We start from the raw sequence: 15,677 nt of genomic DNA, 5'->3' as shown, positions 1-15,677 counted from the left end.
TAAATCCCTGCCCCTGGTGGTCTCAAGGCTCCCCATCCTCCCAGGAGTACCACAGCTCACACCCTCATACAGCCCCTTTCCCAACCATGGCCCCGGGTGTCTCCTGGCTGTCTCAGTTTGGGTCCTGTCAAGAAAAGAGACACTTGCAAAGAGTTCTTCACTGTAGGTATTTAATGAAGGGAGCAAGGAGTGTGTAGGGAGGGTGACAGGGTCCAACAGAGAGGGAGCAGCAACAGTGAGGAACTGTTACCAGCCCTGTGTCTGGGGCAGCAAGGGGAGTAAAGTGTTCCCAGGGCTCAGGGAGAACAGCTGTGTCCTGGACACAGAGCAGGGCAGAAATGAGGGGGAAATGTGTCAGGGATGGGAAAACAGAGAACACCCACACCCCGCCTCCACTCACGTTCCCTTTCACCAGGGATCCTGTCTGCCCACCCTCCTCACCCAGTTCATCAAAACCTACCCTCTTTAAAAGGCAGATTGGTGACATTGAACATTGCTTTTAAAAAGGTAAAAACACGACTTAAATACAAAATGAGCACGTGTCTGAGATTTTATTGAATTCCTAAGTAATGAAAGAACCAATATTATGTTACAGCAGGTTCAAAAGAGCATTCAGGGGCACCTGGGTGACTCAGTTGGTTGAGCGTCAGACTCTTGATTTTGTCTCAGGTCATGATCTCAGGCTCATGAGATGGAGCCCTGCTTCGGGCGCTGAGTTGAATGGGAAGCCTGCTTGGGATTCTCTCCCCCTCCCCCTCCCCCTTGCCTGCTCTCACACTCTCTCTCAAAAAAAAAAAAAAAAAGTTCAATAGAGAATCCAAAGAATGTGCACATATGAAAGTCCACCAGGAAAACTGACAGGAATTTGCTTGCTGCGTGCAAAACCACCGAGCGTCCACAAGCACATTCCACCAGACACCTGTGCATTTTCTGTGATCAAGAACCACACACTCCGGAATCATGGCTACATGTTTCCCACAACTTACAGAACTGTAAAATAGCTCAAAGACAAATGAAAGGCAGAGATAACTCCAAATGGGTGAGCGAGGCAGATGGGACACCCACAGTTCTCTTTTTATTGGCCATGTTCACAGTCTTCCACAACTTTTCCTGACCGTTGGAAGGAAAGAAGGAAGGAAAGGATGGAAGGAGGGAAAGAGGGAACGGTAAGAAAGGGCTCTGGCACCGCAAGGACCTTGGGCTCACCACCATCACACAGTCCCTCGATGCCCTTGAGCAAGTCATGTCACGTCTCTGTCACCACTTCCTGATGTGCACAAAAGCAATCAAATGCCCTAGGGACTAAATGAATTGCTACAGGAGTCAAATGAATGGCGGCTATCCTGTCTGAGCTAAATAAATGGTAACCAGAACACTTGAGGAACTTTCACGTCCCTCCACTGTGAAATCCTGGAGTTAGACCTGACGTTCCTTATGAGTCCGAAAATTCTGTGACTATAAATGCTGCCTCCTCCAGGAAGCCTCGGACAACCGTAATTATCAGACACGGATCCCTCCCACCCCAAAATCCAGTTATCTGTCGTAGGACATTTGCTTTTTCCTATTGCCCATCCCGCCCATCAGAGACAGAATAAACTCCATCAAGCAGAACAGGCTCAGATCGATTTGAGTCCCAGCCCCCAGCATGGCACCTGGCACACAGTAGGTAATCAACAAACATTTCAAAATGAACTAAAAGAAAAGACCGGTCAAACCACAATGAGCTATCACCTCACACCTGTTAGAATGGCTATGATCAAAAAGACAACAAGTAACAAGTGTTCAGGAGAAAAGGAACCCTTGTGCACTGTTGATAGGAATGGAAATTGGTGCGGCCACTGCAGAAGACAGCATGGCGATTCTTCAAGAAATTAAAAACGGAACTACCATGAGATCCAGCAATACCACTTCTACGTATTTAATTGAATGAAACGAAAACACTGAGAAAGGTATATGCACCCCATGTTCACTGCAGATATTTACAACAGCCAAGACATGGACGCAACCTAAGTGTCCACAGATGGATGAATGGATAAATAAGATGTGGGGTATATATACATACAATGGAATATTATTCAGCCATAGAAAAAGAATGAAATCTTGCCATTTGTGACAATATAGGTGGACCTCAAGGGCGTTATACCAAGTGAAATAAGTCAGACAAAAACAAATACAGTACGGTCTCAGTTATATGTGGAATCTAAAAACAAAAGCAAAACCAAAAAACCAAACTCACAGATACAGGGAACAGATAGCTGGTGGCCAGCGGTGGGGGATAGGAGGGTGGGTAATATGGGTAAAGGGCATCAAAAGGGACAAACTTCCAGTTATAAAACAAGTTAAGACCTGGGAATGTAATGTACCAAATGGTGACTACAGATAATAATACTGTATTGTCTCTTTGAAACTTGCTCTTAAAATTTCCTCATCTCGAGGGGCGCCTGGGTGGCTCAGTCATTAAACGTCTGCCGTCGGCTCAGGTCATGATCCTAGGGTCCTGGGATCGAGCCCTGCATTGGGCTCCCTGCTCGGCAGGGAGTCTGCTTCTCCCTCTCCCACTCCCCCTGCTTGTGTTTCCTCTCTCACTGTGTCTCTCTCTGCCAAATAAATAAATAAAATCTTAAAAAAAAAAATTCCTCATCTCGAGAAAAAAATATTTTGTAGCTCTGCATGGTGATGGATGTTAACGAGACCTGTTACCGTTAATGGTGATCATTTCACAATATGTACAACTATCAAATCATTATGTTGTACGCCTGAAATTAACGTAATGTTATATGTCAACTGTATCTCAAATAAATAAAATATGCAAAAACACATACATGCATACTAAAGCAGTCCTGTGGTGGGAAGAAAAGACAAGACAGGGCACTGGAGCCAGAAGGGGTAAAACCGCCATTCGCTCTTCTCCTTTACCAATTTCTGTCTCCTCTTTTGCATAAATAGGACTTAAGTTAGGCCGATTCTGCAGGCTTTCCTGAGGGACGCCATTCTCTACATCAGCAGCAGCAGGACCTTTATACTCAATAATGACACCTCTTCTCCAGATGGTGGCCCCCTTTACTGTCACAAAGAGGACACCAGCAGAACAGGATGCTTTCAGCTGCCCTGACAGCCATCAGTCAGAAAGTATTCATCTCAGCTTTTCATTTGTCTGTGACTCAGGAAGAAATGTTCTCCTGATGTTTCACTGAACCTTCAAGTCAGAACTTGTAAGCTGATCAAGACAGACAACCACGGGCACTGTCCCTGAAGACAACTCATGTCAGATGCGTCCAGGACCAGAGGGGATGCAAGGGATATTCTAAAAGAGAGTAAGGAAGAAAGCAAAACGGCATCGAGGATTAAATCCAGTGTGTGCGTGCGTATGTGTGCATGAATGTGTCTGTGTGTGCGTGCGTGCGTGCGCGTGAATGTGTGTGCGTGTGTGCGTGTGCGTGAATGTGTCTGTGTGTGCGTGCGTGCGTATGTGTGCGTGAATGTGTCTGTGCGTGCGTGCGTGTGCGTGAATGTGTCTGTGTGCATGCGTGCATGTGCGTGAATGTGTCTGTGTGTGCGTGCGTGCGTGTGCGTGAATGTGTCTGTGTGTGCGTGCATGCGTGTGTGTGCGTCTGCTAAATTTTTCAAGTGCCTCCACCATCCTTCAATATGCTGCTATTCTCTAAAAGAAAAAGAATTACGTTCTGCCTATTAGGCTCATACCTATACTTGTCCCTGAAGTACAATTCTTTAAAATATTGTCTTTCCTTTTCCAAAAAGGCACTTTGAGGGGAGCCTGGGTGGCTCAGTCGGTTAAGCATCTGCCTTCAGCTCAGGTCATGATCCCGGGGTCCTGGGATCGAATCCCAGCCTGGGCTCCCAGCTCAGTGGGGAGCCTGCTTCTCCCTCTGCCTCTCACTTGTTCTCTCTCTCTCAAATAAATAAATAAAATCTTTAAAAATAAATAAATAACCCCAAAAGGCACTTTGATGTGTATTTTCACCCCTTAGCCTATCCCCTCAAATTTCAACTTGTTCCAAAAATAAAATGAATCAAAATTTTCAGAAACTCTACAAGTGGGATTTGGGGGCATTTTCAGAGATCTCTGCAGCATTTTCTTTAAGTTTGAATTCCCATCTTAAGTGTTGTCCTACATTCTAGATGCGGCCTTTTGTGTTATTTTCACATCTTATGTAAAATCTCATCTGTTTTTACGGCCACTTAGCCCACACCTCATGGAGGTGGAGTCTTTGAGTCCCGCCCCCCCTACCATTATGGCCACGTTCCTCACCTCTTCACCCTTGTCCCCTCTGAATTTACACAGACCACAGGCCTCCGGGACCATGAGCTGACTGCTCCCAAGCTGACGTGTACAAGGCCCCGCTGTTCTGACACCTCAGCCATACAGGACTGTCTTTTTCTTCCCAAGTATCTCCCACATACCTGGTATTACGCTGTGAACAAACACAGTTCCCAATGTGTGCATCCTGAATTAGGATAACCTAGTCAACTTTGCATACAATTACTCTATTCTGTACTTATTATCAAAGTATTGGCTCCCCAAATCCATTCCATTCAATTCCACAAACATTTAATGAGAGCCTGTCATGTGGCACGGATCCTGTGAGGCGCTGGTAGTTTAAGAAATTCACACTCGATATTATAAAGTACATTCCCACAGAGAAAAGCATGGCATCAAGTTTCCCTCCTGTGTGAAAACACATTAATCTACAGCAGAAAGGGACCCCAGAGAGTCTTTGAGTGTATGGGTTCTACAGCCCCTGGCCTGGACCTACCAACAGGGGACAGGTGACTGAATTTCTTCGTCCCTGCCTCTGAGGGACTTTTGTAAGGATTTCATGAGAAAATACATGTAAGATACTTATCGCAGACATTCTGGAAAGGGCATATAAATGAACCTGCTGAAAATTAACAAGTCAGGAAACAACAAATGTTGGCGAGGATGTGGAGAAAGGGGAACCCTCTTGCACTGTTGGTGGGAATGCAACTTGGTACAGCCACTTTGGAAAACAGTGTGGAGGTTCCTCAAGATGTTAAAAATAGAGCTACCCTATGATCCAGCAATTGCAACACTAGGTATTTACCACAAAGATACAGATGTAGTGAAAAGAATGGGCACATGCACCCCAATGTTCATAGCAGCAATGTCCACAACAGCCAAACTGTGGAAGGAGCTGAGAAGCCCTTCAACAGATGAATGGATAAAGAAGATGTGGTCCATATTCAATGGACTATTACTCAGCCATCAGAAAGGATGAATACCCACCATTTGCATCAACATGGATGGAACTGGAGGGGATTATGCTAAGTGAAATAAGCAGAGAAAGACAATTATCCTATGGTTTCACTCATATGTGGAACAAGGAATAGCACGGAGGACATTAGGGGAAGGGAGGGAAAACTGAATGGGAAGAAATCAGAGAGGGAGACAAACCATGAGAGACTCTGGACTCCGGGAAACAAACTGAGGGTTACAAAAAGGAAGGGGGGTGGGGGGAGGGGGTAACAGGGTGATGGGTACAAGGAGGGCATGTGATGTGATGAGCACTGGGTGTTACATACAACTACTGAATCGTTGAACACTACATCAAAAACTAATAATGGACTGTATGCTGACTAACTGAACATAATAATAAAAAAATGAACCTGCCAGAAAAAAAGTCACCAACAGTATAGGTGGGTAACTATATAAAATAGCTCCAGCCCCCCAACCACCCCAGAGAGGTTACCCCTTCAGGGCTGCCACCATACTTCAGATGATTTCTGTCAGCCTCTAGAACTGTTCGGGTTGTTGAAGAATTTCCCCAGACAACCTCAAAAAGACATGTGGGACAGTGCTGGTGTGTCTCTGGCCCTGACACCATCAAAATGGCATCTCTCACAGCCAGCACCCCCATGGACCCTGTCTCTTACTCCCTTCAAAAAACAGAAACAAGACCTTCAAAGTACTAGAAGCAGCACCAGAGACCAACACCTCCTTGCCACCCATGAAGTAATCTAATGGAATTTCACTTTAGGGTCAAAATTTGGTAGGTGGAAGGAAGGAAGGAAGGAAGAAAGGAAGGAAGGAAGGAAGGAAGGAAGGAAGGAAGGAAGGAAGGAAGGAAGGAAGGAAGGAAAAGAAATATGGAGTGCTATCTTTCGCTCAGGAGAGTGTGTTTTGTGTGTGTGAGAGACCAAAATTTCTTAATGAAAATTTCTTTGAATGTGAAAGAAATACAAATTCCAGTGAAATCTCAAAGAAGTTAAATCATAATTCCTTTTAGTGTGATAACCAGAAACCCACTGTGGAAAACAAGTGAGCACAACTTTTAATGGCTATGAAGTCAGTGTGACTGACTTTAACAATGTCCCAACTCCCTCAACACTCAGGGATTTGATTTTTCCTGTAATTTTTCCGTTTTCTTGTCTCTCTCTTTTTTTTTTTTGTCCTCCAAAAACATATCTTTTACTTTGTATCTTTGGTTATGTATTAAAATATGAATGAAATTCATGGGGTCACGTGAACATTAGGAGTCAGATTCTAAATTCAGAGGGAAATAAAATACATTAAAGTTTTGTTAGAAGTGGAATGAGTGTGCAAAAAGTTTTTTAAATCTTAAACTTTTGTAAGAAAAAAAAAAAGTGCTTGCTGTAGTGGACAAAATAAATTGGCCACAGTGAGTTGTTACTCTGGCCGTGTTGATGGGGGTGTATGAACCTGTGTCCCTCCCTCACCAATCACACGCGAATTTCCCATGCACACATTAAGAAGTGTGTGTCCTTGTGAACAAGTGTGTGCTCAAAGCAACCCCTGGGTAACTCCTACCTCCGCCCTCCTCAGACCCAGCAAGGCCCCATTGCCCTGCAAGTTCCTACAGCACGTTCTGCTGTTTTGGTCACTTTGCCCTGCATCCGCATAGCTCCTCAGCTAGATTAAGGTTTTCTTCCAGTACACTGGCAAATGCTCATCATCAGTTGGTCACGTGCACAGCCACCTAGGGGAGGTCTCACCTGGGCAGCCAATGGCTCTGGCTCTCTTGGTCCCTTACTCTGGCAAGAACCCTGCTTGGTTAGTGAGCATGGAGGCAATGACAGGCAGGTGCCCTGGACACTCCAAGTTAGTGGCAGGGAAAACTTTCCAATTTCTGTTTCACTGCAAAAAAAACATCACTATAGAACTTATGCTGGGTCACAGGAACCAGGAAATACACCTTCCATCTGGGCTTTGAGGCCAACTGTCATGTTTTAGGAAACCACAGAAATATGGGCCACTTGTTCACAACCCAAGTACCAGCAAGCCAGAGAAGCCCTTCAAAGCTGAGACAGTAGAGGACATTAGCAAAGAAGTTCATTAGGAGTTCAGTGACTGACCAACCCTGTGATCTACCAGGATGAGAATTTCCAGGGATCCCCAAATCACTGAAAGTATGCATTTCCAGCACAAGGGCATGGTTGTTGTTTTTTTTTTTTATTATAGCCATCCTTCTAAATGATCTGAGTTTGGCTGACCCCAGGAACTCAACATGGCAACAAGAAACAACCTCAGAGGGCACCTCAGAGCTAAGTCCCTGTTTGATCTTCCCCAGAAGAATTTTTATAGGACACCTCCGACCCCAAAGTTCCACAACCCCTCATGTTCCAATGTTCTTCCCATGATTAACAGAGATGAAAATAAGTGGATGAAGCTGCTCCACTTGATGCCCCTGTAGTGCCCTGGAAGTCATTTCACCATCTAGAAACTTCTCACTTGAAATACAAATTCTGACAGGGACCCAGGGTCTCTCTTGAGCAGCCTCAATCACTCAGACCTACTTAAGTCTTCATTTATTCTCTCTCCTTAGGTTACCTGTCTCCGTAACTTCCTTCTCTCAAATGCTCCTCACACGCCTGGCGCCAGATGCCCCCCCGACCTGGCCCAGGAGCCCCTGCAGCCCTCCCACAGCCAACCAAGCCAACCATCATGCCTGTCTCACCCACACACCTCCTCTCTCCTCCTCTCAAAACCTAACCGCCTACCTCCTACTCTTCTGCCTCTAGGAGGGATCTTACTAACGCTCTCCCGCCCCCACTGTTTGCCTACTCCCCTCATCACAGATTCCTTCTTTCTGCACTTGAACACATTCACGTGATTTTCACATTTAATCAGGGGAGGAGAGAGGGTGGAACTTTTCTCTTGTCCTGATCTTCCATTGCCATACAATTCCTCTCAAACCTGTCCTTGTAGGTAACGCTGTGCTAAGCATCATGGGAAATGAATGCCCCCCCCCCCCTCCACCGCCACTCACCAACACAGTTGCAACCCTCCCACAGAGCACCAGGGAACCAAAATTAGGGCCATGAATAAGTGATAAAATGTGTGGAACTGGGACGCTCAAGAGAAGGTCTGAGAAAGGTAAAGTCAGAACTTGTTGGAGCAATCCAAAAGCTCCAGCAGGATGGGGAACCTAAGTAAGGTGTCAAAAGTCAGATCATGAAGGGTCATGAGCCAAGGAGAGCAGTTACACCGGATGTGACAGGAATCTGGAACTGGGCAGGGGTGGCATGAACACGGGGTTTTAGGAGGATTCAGACGGCAGGAGAATTCAAGGTGGGTTGCTAATGGCTGGTGGGGGCGGAGGGCCGATGAAGGTCAGAACAAGTACTGGGATAGGAGAGAAATCTAAATCTGAGCTAGATGCCAAGGAAAACACCACAGGGGATGATGTCAAATGAGATACGAGGGGAGGAAAAAAGAGCTCAACCAATGCATGGGGCGCCTACCATAAGCCAGGCACTGCAATAGGTTTTCCCAAGAATCCTATCACGTGATCTTTAAAAATCCCTCTAAGATGCTTAATATGATCTTTATGGTTTAAGAAAAATTTTTAAATTTTTCCCAGGTACCTAAGCTAGGTGTTGGTGGAGAAAGGCCTCAGACCCAGGTCTTCTGAAGGTTAGGACCACACTGGTGTTTCTGAGCCAGAACTTAAAATGGCAGTGACATTGGCCAACAGAGCCACCAGGAAGAAGAGCCACTCAGGGGACCGAATACACATGAGCTCAGGATGGTGTATCCGGAGGTAGGAGGGGAGTCAAAACAGAGGCCACAAGAGCTGGAAATAAGGGGCTGAGGACCCTCAGATCTGGCGGGGGGGGCGGTTCTCCTACAGGAAGGAATGACCTTGAGAAAGTTCCTATAATTTCTCTTGCTCTCAGAGCTGGATGAGGTTATTGTTAAGTCTTTTCAAACTCTTACTCCCAGGATCCCAGACTTTGTGGCACAGATAAGATCATGAAGGCAGAAGAGACAGAACAGGAAATGGGAGAGAATCTTTGGGGATAATCACAGACTTGGAGATCAAGAAGCAAAAAGAGCCCCAAAAAGCATGAACCGAAATGTATAAAAATGACTCCAAATGTGCCGTGTGTCCAAAGGCAAACAGAGGAGCTTCCAGAGGGAGGGCGAAGTTAGCAGACTGTGAGGCGTTCTAAAGAAACAGGGGTGGAGGGGAGCATTTCTATTTGGCATGGAGGAGGTTACTGGAAACATCCAGCAGAGTGGTTCCAACGGGTAAAAGAAGCTAGATAGCAATTACAAGCAGGGGAAGAGACAAATACTGGGTGGAGACCACATTGGGAAGAGCTGAGCAGCAATATGAGGCGGGGGGTCAAACCCAGACATTGTGAGGTGGGAGAAATGACCGGAAAAAAAAAAAAAAAAAAAAAACAACGAAAAGAAATGACTGTGCTTCAAGATCCACCAGAAGGAACAGTGGTGAGGGAGGCAAAGAAAGGATGGAAAATGTGTACGAGAGTCCCGCCCTGGACCAGGGGGCAAGCACTGGGGTCTAGAGAACCTGCAACTTTAGAGAGAAGGAAAGAAGCTTCCTTGTCAGTGGCTAAAAAGGCAGGAGCCGATTTGGACGGTGAACCCCGGGAAGGGGAAGAGAAGGATAAAATGGTTTAAATCTACTCTGTAAGGAAGTATGGTGTTCTGTAAATGACCTTTCTGACATTCTTCAGAGATTTTCACACCTTCTGTGTTACTCTATGCCACTGAATGTCTGCATCCCCCTAAAAGTCATACACTGAAATGCTAACTCACAGTGGGAAGCTAGTAGGATGTGGGGCCTGTAGGAGGTCAGCAGGTCAGGAGGCTGGGACCCTTATGAATGGATTCATGCCCTTAGAAGAAGAAACACAGGAGAGATGATTTTTCTCTCTCAGCCATATGAGGATACAACAAGACGACCATCTGCAAACCAGGAAGAGGTCATACATTGCACCTGCCAGCACATTGATCTTGGATTCCCCGACCTCTAGAACGGTGACAAAATAAATGTTTGCTGTTGAAGCCACCGAGTCTATGGTATTGTTATAGCAGCGTGACCAAGAGAGCCCCTAATTTGGAGGATGACACTGGCCCCAAAGCATCTCAGCTCTCTGTGCTTTAGCTTCCTTATCTACAAATGATGGGGGGGGGGGCAGGGGCAGAGGTAGACCAGGTGATGTTTTCTAAAGGTGTCCTCCTACCCTAATATCCTAGAATTTTTGCATGTGTTTTTTTCCTCCTGATTGTTCCATGCCAGCCCCTAAATCTTTTCTTTGCGATGATAATTGCAAACCACATCTCTCCTTATTCTGGATGCTTCCTTAACCCCGAATATCACACCGTGCATACAGACGGTGTTCAACAAATGTTTCTCTGAATTAACAAAATGTCCAAAATGTCACAGTTTCAGGAGGCAAATGCGTGCTTCAGCACCTCTCACTCCCACCAAGGGCTGTATCTACAGGAGCATGGTCCCCAGAAGTTGCAATCTTTTCTCAGTGAATTCAGCCTTGATAAAAACACTTATCTGAAGCCCAAGTACAAATAAGACTGAATGTCAAATAAATTAGTGCCCTAATTGTTCCAGAGTCTGCCCTTCCTGTGAATGTGTACACACCAATTTTTGAGTAAAAAAAAAAAGTCCAATTATGTAAGCCTGGGTGTGATTTCCAGCAGATCCTTAAAAAAAAAAAAAAAAATACCACAGTGCACATCTATCTAAAGCTCCTCATGCCTTCATTATCAAGGGAGGAAAAGGTGCAAATTCCCACCGCTCACTCAGAGTCTTTTCCTTTGTACTCTGTGACATTCCTACAGCTGACAAAAGTGACTGGGTATCCTGTTTGCTGCAAAGCTAAAACAGACTTGAACTGCCGATAAGCAGCCCTTCTCTGCTGGAAAGGACACGAGCCTAAGATCTGAGTTTTAGTCTTAGTTCTGCACTGTTGAGTCCCTGACTCTGTAGGGTTAACCTTCCTGTACCTCTCCAAACGGGGCTAAATATTCCAGCCCAATCTCTATTATACCATCTCGCACTGGTGTTTATACTTTATGATTCTTATTATTAATCGCTGAGTACTTTCTAAAATGCTTCTTATCATTATCCACAAGATGGACACGCACTGTGAAGAAATCCACAGTGTTCATTCTGCAAAGGAAGGCCGGAGGAAAGCTCGCGCATACCCATCGGAGTAATTTTTGCAGCCCCAATTCCGTTTTCAATCTCAGTCTATGCCTAAGTACAAAAGTAGATGTCACGGTGTACACCAAGGGTTACTCAACTTGTCTATGCAAATGAAAGAAAGGTGAAGTACTTGGAAAAATCAACCCTTGACCAAGGTCATTTTACAGCATAGATTTTCTCCAAGTCAAGGATTCCTTCTCTACACTTTTGTAACATTGCTTGAAAAAGAGAAAGGAGCATCACCACGAAGATCCATGGTTTTAAATACCAAATTACAGCTCGCTGACACACAAGGAAGTTAATGAAAATTTTACAATAAAATAAACCACACATTCCAAATCACGGGCATGTTGGAATATGACAGTGAACAAATCCATTATGGGCTGAGGGCTCATTTTATTACAGGATTCTGTTCCAGCACATCCAGAGTTTATGCGTCCACATTCTCAATTTCTCTCAAAGATAAACACATCAGAGTGGGCATGCTTCCAGCTGGTGGGGCAGCCACTGAATCAAAGCTGATCTTCCAACTACATAAGCACTTGAAAGGAATGTTAGCAAACTCCCAATCACATAATGGAAAAGAGATGGGAGAGGGCCTGGCATAGACTAACCAGTGACAAAACTCCCCTTCACAGATGAGGAATTAATTCATAGCAGTGGCCATAACTCATGGACACAGTTCATTAAAGATTTCACCTCTGGTTCCCTTAACAGTGATCACAAACCTCTTCTAGAAATAGAAGAAAAAAAGCTTCATGGACAGAAGGATGCCAAGGATGCGTCAATGAGCTACAGTGCTTGAATAAAAATCCAAGATAATACTTAAGGTGCTCTAATCAGATATAGGAAATGATCAGTCAGCTTCATAATTAAGGACTCCTAATGACTATCTGTTTGATTTTCTTTTTTTTTTAAACACAATAGCTTTGTCCATAATTCCTAACTATTTTATCCAATATATAAATTGTTAATACTCCCTGGATCATTAGCTTGAAAGAAAGAGGAAAAGAAAGAAAGAAAGAAAGAAAGAAAGAAAGAAAGAAAGAAAGAAAGAAAGAAAGAAAGAAAGAAAGAAAGAAAGAAAAAGAAAGAAAGAAAGAAAAGAAACTCCTAATGACAAGATTGCAAGATTGCACACTACAAAGAAATGCCCCAGAAAAAATAAAAAAGAGATGAATTTACTATAAGAATGACATTCTCTCCGTTACTAACTCCATTTACCATTTCTGAGCCATTCACATACTCAGGTTAAGAGAATAAAATGGAAAAGAGCCAGGGCAGAAGGCAGAGGAGCTGGTAAAGGATTTCCATATGAAATTGTAAAACTTAGAGGAAAAGACATGTCTTCCTTTTAGATGTTAAGCTACACCAAAAAAAAAAAAAAAAAAAAATTCCCCTGCTCCACTGTGCCACCTCTTTCAAGGTCATTTATCATCAGCACAACCTACGGATGTTTTATTAAAAGAAAAATCCCAGCCTAGGACTGCCAGATCTCTACACAGGACCCACTTATCAAAGGTGTTGCTCAGGCTGACGGGCACTGTTGAGTGATGCAGAGTTAACATTACTTTATATGTGCAGAACCCCATCAGCAAGCACATTACCCCCGTCTCTATTAAGTATTCTGATAACACCACCTCTAACTAGCTTGGCTTAACATTTAAGCCTGCAGGAGGCCCTTGAGTGCCTGAAGCCTTCCAAAATTTTCTAGCTGATTTTAACCCTATAGAGTTTGAAGGAAAAAACTGAATTTAAAAATTACCCAGCAACTAAATATTTTGTCCATCTGAACAAAAGATCTCGCGGTTTGGAGAAAAATATTTCCATGTGCCTCTTATTTTTTTAAAACCTTATAGACAGTTTTTCACTTTAAAAAAAATAACCTGTATGACTAGTAGGCTTAAAACATTGCCCATGAGCAAGGTTTTAGCATACAGGCTCTTCAGAGCTGGATTTGGGGCCAGTAGTACTTCTAACAGCATATGTAATGGTGCGTAACATGCAGCCATTCCTTCAGATCATTCTCCATCTTATGCAGACCCTGGATTTTGTCCTTTCCAAAGGCTTTCCGCCCCCACCCTAAATATTAAGGGAAAATGAATGCCTTAAAACAATAAGAAGAGCAAAAGGAAAAAACAAAAACAAAAAACGGTCACTTACAATGTTCTCCGACAAATTTACCCTTTTCACTTGTTCAGCTCCCAGATACATCACCTACACTATTTTCACACCTAAAAGTTACCGTCTGGTTAATATTTCAAAATTTCAGCATCTCGATGATTTGCGTAACTATGGAGGTAATTGGGAAGTGATCTCTTTTGCACTGTTGAGGAAAGAAGTGACAGCAGAAGCTGCAGTCCTCGGGCGGGGGTTGGGGAATCCTGGAAGGGAATATCTTTCCGAGACAAGTGCAGGAAAAGGATGGAAAGGATGCTGCAAATGCTAACTAGGTTATTCTTAAAGTGAAGTTACGGCATTTTCTTTTGCCAAGAGGCTCTCCAGTCCCAGCTTTGAGGTGAGCAATGCCTCAGCCTGGGAAGTATCTGCAGCGTTCGAACAAATCAGCGAGAGGAAGGAGCAGTGCCAAGAGGTACTTAAGGAGAAAAAATTGTATTAGTGTGGAGCCAACCTTTCCCTGCTGCCACCCAGTGTGGAAATTCCGGGCAGCCACCCTGCCCTTACACACACACATACACACGCATACATACACGCACACACACTTTGCTGCACTAGGCATTCAATAAGCCAGCATTTAGAGAACGACACGTTCACAATGTCCCCGCACCCCCGCGCGCGCGCGCGCACATACACACACACACACACACACACACACACACACACTCTCTCTCTCTCTCTCTCTCTCTCTCTCTCTCTCTCTCTCCCTCTCTCCCTCTCCCCTTCTCCCGTCTCCCATCCCTTCCACGTTCTGCAAGCGGTCGAAGCACCACGGCCCCAGCGCCGGGGAACCGCGGTGACCACGGGGGCGACTCCCCCTCCCCTCCGCAGCACCAGACTTGGGGGAGCTCCGGGACCCGCGTCCCGCACCCCCTCCCCCCGCCCCGGGACCAGCCGGCCGCGGCGCGCTCTACGCCAAGTAGGCGAGTCCCCGGGTTGCGCGACAGCGCGCGGGTCTAGCCCGCAAGCCAGAGAAACCGCGCCGAGGCGGAATTCCCGGCGACAGCCCGCGTCCCCGCCGGCCCCGAGCCCCGCGGGCCACCCGGTCCGCACCCTCCCCCGCGGCGATCCGGAAGGCGCCAGCCCCGCCACAGGTCAGGCCGGACGGCCCCCTCCTCCCGGACTCCCGCGGCTCCGAGGCGCCGCTCCGAGGCGCCCCGGGACCCAGGCTGCGCGCCTCCCGCCCGCTCGCAGCGCTCCCGCCGCGCTCCGGCCCCGGCTTCCACCACGCGCGCACGGGCACGCACCCTTCCCTCCCGTCGCCCCCACACGGCTCCTCCGGGGCCCCCGGGGCACCCCGCCCCGCCCGCGCGTCCCCGCTGCCGCCGTCGCTCTGCCCGGCCCCGGCCGGTGGATGCGCCGGCGCCCCCGTCCCCGGGGGGAAACACGGGATATGCGCCGCTTACAGTTCGCAGGAACTGGATCTCGTCCTCGCCCTCGCCCCCATCGGCCATGGCTCCGCGCCTTCTCGCCGGGGCTGGCCCCCGAGCCCCGCGGAGCCCGGCGGCGGTGGCGGCGGCCCCTCGCGCTGCCTCCTGCCGCTGCTGCTGCTGCCGCTGCTGCCGCTGCGCTGCCCGGAGCCGGGGGCGGAGGGGGCCGCGGCGGCCGGGTGCGAGCGCCGGGCGGTCCCCGCCTGCAGAGCTGGGGGAGGAGGCGCGGGCGGGGGCGGCCGAGGCGGGAGCCTCCCTGCGCCGCACTGTGCGGGAGGAGGGCGACCCCGCAGCCCAGCCGCGCCGGCCTCGCGCTCCCTGCCTGCCGCGGCGGACTGCTCGGCCCCGGCTCCCGCGAGCGAGTGCGCCGACCCCGCCGAGCCCGGGCTGCTGCCGCGGTGGGGGCGGGGAGTGGGGGCGGCGGGCGGGGAGGAGCTCGCCGGCTCCCCTTTGCTGCAGGTAATCCGCAGCCCGCCGCTCCGGCCCGCCAAACCCGAGGCCCAGCGCCGCTTACTGGCTGCGCTGGGTATCGGAGCCCTAGAGCACCGACGAGCGCTCAGCCGTCCACCTGCGCGGGTCTGGAGCCCCGGGG

The 15,677-nt window shown here is 47.4% G+C and overlaps 1 protein-coding gene across 1 annotated transcript in view; it reads right to left on the bottom strand.

The window, feature by feature from the left end:
* Nucleotides 1–15,456, bottom strand: part of RYR2 (ryanodine receptor 2) — a 731,966-nt gene extending 716,510 nt beyond the window's left edge. The window contains exon 1 of the mRNA XM_078077755.1: nt 15,062–15,456. Within this exon, the coding sequence (XP_077933881.1) occupies nt 15,062–15,109 (48 nt within the window). The 5' untranslated portion in view covers nt 15,110–15,456. The remainder of the gene's footprint in view (nt 1–15,061) is intronic.
* Between the last annotated feature and the right edge of the window lie 221 nt (nt 15,457–15,677).

The sequence above is a fragment of the Halichoerus grypus genome, chromosome 7 (assembly GCF_964656455.1).
Source record: "Halichoerus grypus chromosome 7, mHalGry1.hap1.1, whole genome shotgun sequence".
Classification (NCBI taxonomy): Eukaryota; Metazoa; Chordata; class Mammalia; order Carnivora; family Phocidae; genus Halichoerus; species Halichoerus grypus.
Note: the sequence above shows the minus strand (reverse complement) of the source record. Positions and strands in the feature narration are given on the sequence as shown.